Here is a 10,000-nt window from a genome sequence, read left to right on the forward strand (position 1 = left end):
ATGTTTGTCCCTCAGTATTCACAGGAGGATGTGAACTGAATGTATTTAAGGTCCAGAGACACAGTAATTACCTGAACTTCATTTACAAATACAGTTACTGACATCACTGAACTCCAGCTATGATGAATTTACATAAACTAAAGATGCTGTTAATATTTCAGAAGATTATTAAATTTTTTTTTCTTTCTTTTTCATTTATGCTGTACATGTACAAACAAAGCTGATATATGGACTTATGTAATCACACTTTTTTTCACTGACAGATTTTATGTATTTGTTTCAAGCTTATGTATACCATTTTGCCACAGTTACTGAAATGCTATAGTTCAGAGGATGATATCTTTCCACTTATATCAACAGCCTCCAAGCAGCACCTACTACTCTACTGTCCCTGGCGACATGACCGCTTCTCGCATGAGCAACTCAACTTTCTCTCCGACCTACGATGACCCTGCCCGCTCTGATGAAGAGAGTGACCAATATGGTGGATCTACTTACTCTGGTGGTGGACCCTATGCTCGAGCCATTGACTCTGTGTCACAGTCTGGCACTGCTAAACGCCTTAGTAAGTCAATACCCCCCCCCCCCTTTTTTTTTTTTCCTTTTTTTCTTCTTTTTTTTAATCACTCATTTTAAGCTCTTGATAAGGATCAGAGCAAATAAGAAAGGTTTTGGGCTGTAACATTTTTTCCTTAAAATTAGAATATTTTTATTCTGCAGTTATTATCTGAAGAGTATTACGTAGCCATTAGTTTGTGCTTTTTTGGTCTGATGTGAGAGTAAGACAGACTCCACTTGTTCCTTGTGTTAGTTTAGCATGGTAATCTATTGTCTTCTGTACAGTCAAATTACAGTCTTATGTTTGAAAAGCAATTAGGTAATCAGGTGATATTTATTATTACATTTTTTTTCCTGTCTGACTTATAATGGAGATTATACAGAATGCATGGTAATCTTAAGGTTGCAGGGGAAAAGGTGTCTCTCAATATTTTCCTGAAAAAAAAAGAAAATAAAAAAACAGCCCCATTTAAAATAATTAAGTTATCACATCATCTTACATCCAAATTTATTCCCATCAAAATTTCCATGATATAAGATAATTGCTCTCTTCAAAGCATGTTTTATCCAATTCAAAATTTCTTGTTATTTGAACAAGCTATTATTATCCAAATAATTACTGCTTAGAGTAAGCATGTTTCTGTTACAATATACATATGAAATGATTATTATAGACTTTTTATGTGTTTGTTCTGCAATAATGAGTCCTTTTGTGAGCTGGACATTATCCCATTATTGCTACACTGGGAGGGTGATGATGTGAAATAACAAAAGTTGGCCCCACTCAGATGGTGGTCACCCCCCTGGAGCTCCTGTGTCTGGGCCTCAACCCAGCAACCATAGATTTATATGTAAGTGTTTTGTAATTTAGTGATGGAAAGTAACCAGTAACTAACAGGTTGTAGTTTGCTGTGATGTTTTTTTTTTATATAAGTGGCTTGGAGCTTGTATGGCAGGTATGGGAAACCCTCCATGCCCTCTTGTATCTTAGTGATTGTTTTGGGGTTAGATTGTGGTCACTCATGTTTTTGCTGTTTGGGAAGTGCCATTATCTTGGTTAAGAATTCTCTCAGGATATGTAGATAAATTATCCTAATTGTATTCTGAGATAGAGAAAGAATTTGGGTAGGAAATTGACATGGTGAGTTACCTTTTGTTTAATATAGATATAATGTTGGTGTTGAGGATTTTGGTAGGGGTTTCCCAAGCAAAGTCCAGCCATCTTGCTTTCTCAGCTCATAAGCATTTGTTAGTTGTAAGGCTGAAGCATACTGTGGCTTCATTTTAAGAATGAGAGTAAAGATATAACAGTATAGGACTGTGATTGTCTTTGGAGTCATACTGCTTTCCCCATTACACTGATGCCAAATGTTACAAGCAGATTACTTTATTTTTATTTTTGATGTACTGGTGGTATTAGATCATGAGATATAGGTTAGTAAAAGGCATCTCATTCTCAAAGGCACTTTTCATATTTGTGATGTGTATAGACTTTTCATTACCAAAAAGCAAAAATTATTCTTCAATTTAATTTTAAGAAAGGGTATCTGTAGGACTCTTGGAAGTATATATAATTTTAAATGACTGAAGTCACATTTCAGTTAATGTTGGCTGTTTGTCAGATGTCATTAGTGATACAATAAAAAAATCCCATTATTGATTCAAGATATGTATTCAAAAGCTCTGCTGTCATGATTTCATATGATTAAGAGCTTCTTCAGCTGGAAGCATGTGCTTGTTGACGAATCGCTAGATATAATATTGCTAAATTCGCTGAGGCACATTACGTGATTTACATGTATATGAGTATAATGTAACAACATAGAGCCAAGGTTTTTTTATTGGTTATTATTTTGTTGTGATTATAGGTTTTGCATGTATATGATGTAAGTGGAAGAATCATCCTACTTTAAAGTCTTGCAACCAAGGGTGTTCGGTGGTATGTGAAGGGAGAATCTAGGAGGAATACATTACTGGTGTTAGTTTTCATGGTGAATGAGTTCTTCTGATTTTGAAAGTAGAATCTAATACTTAGTCTTTTGATCTGTATATTTTTTAAAAGTGTATGATGTGTTTTTTTTCCTTGTAGAGTTAGATTATTTGAATCTTGATATTCTTGATATTAACAGTTGTTATGAATTTTAGTAAAATATGAAAGTGAGTGTGCTAACCACTTTTGTGTGTGATATTGATGGTTAAGATTCACAGTGCAATTTGTATATATCATGTGTAGTCTTATATTGCAAAAGGTATTTCTGAATACTAATTATTAAGGCATGTGCACATTCACATCTTCATACTCTGACTCTCTCAACACTCACTCGTACATTCACTCTCACACTCACACTTACACTTACACTTACACTTACACTTACACTTACACTTACACTTACACTTACACTCACACTCTCATCCGCACCCAAACTCACACTTACTCATACTCATACTCACTCATACTCCTGCTCTCTCTCTCTCTCTCTCTCTCTCTCTCTCTCTCTCTCTCTCTCTCTCTCTCTCTCTCTCCCTCTCTCTCTCCCTCTCTCTCTCCCTCTCTCTCCCCCTCTCTCCCTCCTCTCTTCCCCTCTTCTCTCTCTCCTCTCTCTCTCTCCTCTCTCTCTCCCTCTCTCTCTCCTCCTCTCTCTCTCCTCTCTCTCTCTCCTCTCTCTCCTCTTTCTCCTCTCTCCTCTCCCTCCTCTCACCTCTCCTTCTTCTCTTCCTCTCTCTCTCCTCCTCTCTCCTCTCTTACTCTCTCTCTCTCTCTCCCTCTCTCTCCTCTCTCTCTCTCTCCTCTCTCTCTCTCTCTCTCTCTCTTCTCTCTCTTTCCCTTTCTATCTTTCTTTCTCTCTCTTTCTCTCTCTTTCTCTCTCTTTCACACACACATGCACACTCACTCTCATGCTCATATTCACACTTACACACACACACACACACACACACACACACACACACACACACACACACACACACACACACACACACACACACACACACACACACACACACACACACACACACACACACACACACACACTCACACACACACACACACACACACACACACACACACACACACACACACATTTTCACTTATTCACAAATATTAAAGGCAGATTTTAAAAATATATATTATTATTGTTGTTTTTATTATTATTATCATTATTATTATTATTATTATTATTATTATTATTATTATTATTATCATTATCATCAATATTATTATTATTATTGTTAATATTAGTATTGTTGTTGTTGCTATTGTTATTATTATTTTAGTATTATTGCATCATTTTCGTTATTAATATTATTACTTTTTTATTAATATTATTATTATTATTATTATTATTATTATTATTATTATTATTATTATTGTTATTATTATTATTATTATTATTATTATTTTTTTATTATTATTATTATTATTTTATTGTTATTGTTATTGTGTGTGTGTGTGTGTGTGTGTGTGTGTGTGTGTGTGTGTGTGTGTGTGTGTGTGTGTGTGTGTGTGTGTGTGTGTGTGTGTGTGCGCGCCTGTGTGTGTATGTATGTGTGCCTGTGTGTGTATGTATGTGTGCCAGTGTGTGTATGTATGTATCTATGTTCAAAGGTATGTATATATTTATTTACCATTCTAATATGAATTGCACATTTGAATTCTTGAATGAATATGCATGAATGGTTATTTTGTATTACTCCTGTGATGATAAATGATATTTCTGTTTCAATACTGAATGGTTATATTTTTATCTTTAGTTGTGTCGGTAAATCACCCTATTCAATAAAAGCTCCTTGTTGTATTTTACACCTGACCAGTTCTTGTTTCCTTTAATTTACTGTGGCTAATAGTGCTTTGTATTTGCTATTGCAAATTCATATTTTTATTTATTTAGCTATTTATTTATTTATGTATTTATTTATTTATTTATTTATATTTACCCTTGGTATGGACAGTGCTATGGTGCTATGTACCTAAAAGGTAAAGAGATACAATTCCTTTCTATCTGATTTTATTTATATGAGAGGGTCAACTTCTATATCTTTATTACAGTTTATTATTTTAAATTTTAGATGTCTAAAAGTTATAGCTGGTAATCTTCACCAACAACTAAAGTAACTGTAATTACAGCTAACCGTGGAAGCACCTCTGGAAGCGCTGGACAAGGATCCCCTGAGCCCCCCCCTCCTCCACCTCCCCGCAATGGAGACCTCCCCCTTGATTCCTCTGGCCTCGGTTCATCTCTGAACGACTCAAACAACTCCACAGCATCTAATCAGTTCTCAGAGGCTGAGTGTGATCATGATCTTGTGCAGCGTAATTATGGAGGTTTGTAGTGGTGAGCTCTTGTGACCAACTGCGAGAGAAGTCAGCAGTAGGCAGAGTAGAATTTAAGTCACAATTTTCAAACTTAATCCTTAAAATTTCCAGGTGTTGGTAATCTTTTCCCTTTAAATCTGGTCATTAAACTTAGGTAGATTTCTTTCTATACACTTATAAACAGCCTAGGATGCATAAGTTGTATGCCTTACTATCAATAGATACATTACAGTGGCATGCCTTGCCCCATTCAGCACTAAGATAAGTTTGCTTGGAGTAGAACCATTTTACTGGTATGATCACTCTGTCTTTGTCTGTAGCCTTCTCCCAAAGAACTCCCTCATGACTTATAATGAATATTATTACTGAAGAATACTGATTATTTTATTATTATTTAACTTGATTCCTGTGTATTGATTTAAAAGTACTAACATTTGTAGAAAACAGGTTGTTAAAGGTTTTATTGGGTTTCAAATGTTTTGGGGTTAAATTGGTTTTTTTAGGTAATGAAATCACTTTTCCTTCATAAAGATTGTAACAATACTACATATGATATTAGTGTGTGCTTATACTTAGCTACTATGTGATATTTTCCACAGAGAGACATTGTGCACAAACCAAACCAGGTATGTCTTCAGCTAGCTTCCCCTTCTCCATCCTACTTAGCGTGTTTGGGGATGAAAAAGTCAGGATTTTTGCATTTTTCCCTAAAAGACACTTTGCTCGTCTTGAGTGCTAACATGCTAACATTGATTAAAAGTTTTCTCATTTTCCCGGGAGGTTTTATGTGAAGTTTTTTTTGTGGTGACACATCTCTGGTGAGGACAGACATAGGAAAATGAGGGGTTTACATAGTAGGTTTTCAACTTGTGGACTTTAAATTTAAACAGATTCATAATGGGTAGTTTTGGGCACCCCAAAAAAATGTCCAGATTTGAAAAGGTAAGAAAAATCGTGAAAGGAATCATATGCCTTGAAAAAATAAAATTAAAACTACAGTTTTTGGGGTTTCCCGTGTGACATATAGTATTCATACAAAGACCTTGTAAATTTGGAATTAACATATGTCATGGATTCTGGAAGTTGATGGGATTTTATCTTGTAGATTCTTTTGCACTGAAATATAGGACCTTCATGTGAAGAAAATAAAATTTTTTTTTGGGCTCTTATGCATGAGAAAAAAAAAGAAAAAAAAAAGAAAGAAAAAAAAAAACAAGGCTTCAGCATGATGCACTTCTTTGTTCTGCACCACAATAATTGCATCACAAATAGAGTAGGGTAGATTTTACCTATACATCATAAACACACTAGTTATGTATTATTTTTAAAGATATTTATTTACTAATTTATAATGAGATCATAGAACAGATATTTACTCTTCATTTTTGTTTGTTGATTCAGATTTTTTAAGTTACTAGGCTAGCATTTTTTTCCCTTTCCCCAAAAAAGAATACGGTAAAAATTTTAAATTTTTAAAGGATATAGTCAAAATATATGTGTTGTGTGTGTGTGTGTGTTTTGGTGTGTGTTTTGTGTGTGTGTGGGTGGGTGGGGTGTTTTGGGGGTGGGGTGTGTGTGTGGGGGTGGGGTGTGGGTGGGGAAATGTTTTTATTATGATGTATGTATGTATGTATGTATGTATGTATGTATGTATTTAGGGAGGGATTATGTTATATATATATTATATAATTTATATATATATAATATAGGCACATTATATTTTATATTTTATATATATATAAAATTATATATATATATATAAAATAAATATAATATTTTTATGAACAATATATATATATAATATATATTATATATTATATATATAATATATATATAATATATATATATAATATATAAAATTTTATATATATATATATACGCACACCCCATATAAAATTTTATATATATATATATATTTTTTAATATATATAACTTTAAAATTAAAATATACATATACAATACATATACTATACATATAAAATATAATATATATTTTTAATTATTATATATATTATATTAATATATATATAAAATAAAATATTATATATATATATTTTATATATATATATATATGTGGGGGTGGGGTGTGTGGGGTTATTAATATTATATATTTTATTATAATATATAAATTTATATTTTATATATGTGTATTAAAATAATATTAGATATATAAAAAATATTTTGATATTTTATATATATATATAAAATATTTTTGTGTATATATATATTTTATAATATATATATATATGTGTATATAAGATAATATGTGTAGTATTTTATATTTGTGTTATATAATAATGTGTATATATATATATATATAAATAAAAATTTTTTATATTATATTATTTTTATATAGGGTTATATATATATTATAAATATATATATATTTTATTATATGTATTTTATGTTAAAATTTTATATATATATAAAATATATTTTAATATATATATAATTTTTATTTTATACTTTATATATATAACATATATACTATAAAACTTTATATATATATATATAATATATTTTATATTATATATATATAAAATATATATATATATAAAAAAAAATATTTTTCTGGTGAAAAACACACACACACCCGACGCAAAACACACCACACACACACCAACACACACACACACAACAAAACCCCACACACACACCACACACACACACCCCAAACACCCAACACACACACACACACACACACACAACACATTTTATATTATTTTGTTGGTAATTTTTTAAATTTTTTAATATATACATAGGGACTCGGACTAGTTTTCCTAAAAAAACTTTCCCCAAATTTAAAAACAAAATTTTAATTTTCCTAGCACATGTATAGCATGCATCGAGTGCACCCTGGCTGTTACTGTTGTTTTCTTCCTTTATGTCTGGGTTCTTTAGTTAGAAATATCTTCTCTAGATATTTCAGCAGTGCCCCTAGAGAATTGTTTAAGGATAGCCCACTTGGGTTTTCCTAATCAAACAAAACCCAAAATGAAAATTTAAATTTCCTTTTAAATTACAGTTCCCTTTAATTAGTTTAAACAATGGAACCTTTGGTTTCTTTAGATATCTGCTTTATACTGGAGGGGGGAAAGAAAAAATTTGAGTAACAAAAAATTTTTTTGTATGAAAATTTTAAAAAGGGTAAATATTTTTGTTAAAGTCAAATTTTTGTGTTGTTTGGCTGATTAAAATGTTTTATTCATTTTTTGCTGATTTTTTTTCCAAAACTTGCTGTTTGAATTTATTTAAAAGTGACCAGTACAACCCTTTTTTTAAATTTTTTATTTCTTATTTAAAAAATTTTAAATTTATAAATAAATCAAATGTTTTTCCCATTGAATAATGAAAAGGAGTAAAAAATACGTTTCAAACATTTGAGGGCTTAAGAGATAATTTTTTTTAAAAGTTATTAAATTTACAAAAGTATTTGCTAGTTTGTATATTACATGAAATCTCTTTAATAAATATAATATTTGGGTAATATGGATTATCAAAAAATGCTCTCACTACAAAAAAAAATTTTTGTGCCAGATAATATACTCATTTTCCTTTTACAATATATCCGGGAAAGTTGCTTTTTGGGTGCAATGCTATGCAGGTGTATCGGGCCTTAATATATAACCTGTCAGGATAAAGCTTTGAAAGTATAAAGTTATTGATGGATGTATGGAAGAGGAAAAAAAGTAAAAGCCCAAACCCATAATATAAAAGTACAATTTGAAGTTTAAACCCCCATTTTACTCCCCTTTTTAAAACTAATGTATCTGTTCCTTTTGTCAAAATGATAACTTTAGAAGAATGTGTACATAGATTAGAAGCCTAAAGAAAGTTTTAGGATTAAAAGAAAGATAATCTTGAAGAAGTAGGAATATCTAGTTCTAAATAAATTCACAAATTTTTAAAGTCTTTTACCCTTTAAATGCCAAAATGGGAAAAACTCTAATGTTTTTCTAATTTTTCTTGGGGCCTTTAGTGCCTTTTTAGGGGCATCCCCAAACTTCCCCCTTTTTTCCTCTACTCCTAAGAGTTATCCATTGGGTTTTTTTGGTTTTTATTAAAGCTCTTGGAAAAATTTGTAATCCTTTTTCCCTTTAATTTTTGTGAAGCTTCCTTTAACGCAAGATAGGGCCTGGGATACCCCAAAACTCTCCAAAAATCATAGAAAATTTTTTGTTTTTAATAAGATGCTGGTACTCAAAGCAGGGAAAATTTTCCCCTTTCAGTGAAGGCTACCCAAAACACGAGGAATGCGCAAACTTTCCCGGGCAAAAAAGGCCCCCCAAAAGGGACACTTGAAATGGGCCCGCAAATTTTTGTCTAACATTACTGTGGCCTGCACTCACGTTCCCCTTTTATGGCCCCCCTTTTTGTGGGATTTTTTTTCAAAGGTTTTTTAAGCTTTTTTTGGACATTGGCTCTTTTTATAAAGTGGGAAAAAACATTGTTTTTTAATTCCAAATTTCAGTGATAAAATTTCATATACAAAAAAGTTTTCATTAGAAGAAAAATACTTTCCAAATACTTTTTTTAAATATTAAAACAATTTAGTTTTATTGTTTAAAACTTTTATGATATTTTTTTTAATTTTATGATTGGGAAAATTTATGTAAACATAAATCACTTAAATAAAACTTTAACTTTAAAAAGGAATTTTGAGAGCCGAGTTTAGATAGCAGAGCCTTCCATGGTATATAACATCTGAAATGGAAATTTAAATTTTTACATAATAATGGTTTTTTTTGTTTCATAATTTTGATATTGCATTTGACTCCGATTATTTTAACCCGTTGTAACTTTTAGTTTTACTCAAATTTTAAGAAGAAAAATTACCTAATTTTCATGTTGAGCGGCAAAAAAATTTTCAAAAAATTTATAGTGTCCAAACCTGTAAAGTTTTTTCTTTTTACGGGAAAACTGAATAAGACCTGTAAGTTTTTTCTGACACCAAAAAATGAATTTTATGCCTTTTGGAAACCCACTTTTCTGATGATAGCATTAGCTTTGTTTCACCTTACAAATGGGAGGTCTTTTGCTTTTTTATGGTATTGAGCCTTTTTTCCCCGTCTGGCCCCTACATTCTCCAAAAAAAACCCAAAAACCCCGCCCCTGGAGTGTTTTTTGAAA

General features: G+C 31.2%; 1 protein-coding gene across 1 annotated transcript in view; it reads left to right on the top strand.

The window, feature by feature from the left end:
* The window catches only part of LOC119585283 (titin-like), a 227,341-nt gene that overhangs the window by 151,897 nt on the left and 65,444 nt on the right, over positions 1-10,000 (top strand). Inside the window, exons 72-75 of the mRNA XM_037933959.1 lie at positions 361-565; positions 1,347-1,409; positions 4,682-4,879; positions 5,470-5,496. Of these exons, the coding sequence (XP_037789887.1) occupies positions 361-565; positions 1,347-1,409; positions 4,682-4,879; positions 5,470-5,496 (493 nt within the window). The remainder of the gene's footprint in view (positions 1-360; positions 566-1,346; positions 1,410-4,681; positions 4,880-5,469; positions 5,497-10,000) is intronic.

This window comes from Penaeus monodon, chromosome 3 (genome assembly GCF_015228065.2).
Source record: "Penaeus monodon isolate SGIC_2016 chromosome 3, NSTDA_Pmon_1, whole genome shotgun sequence".
Taxonomy (NCBI): Eukaryota; Metazoa; Arthropoda; class Malacostraca; order Decapoda; family Penaeidae; genus Penaeus; species Penaeus monodon.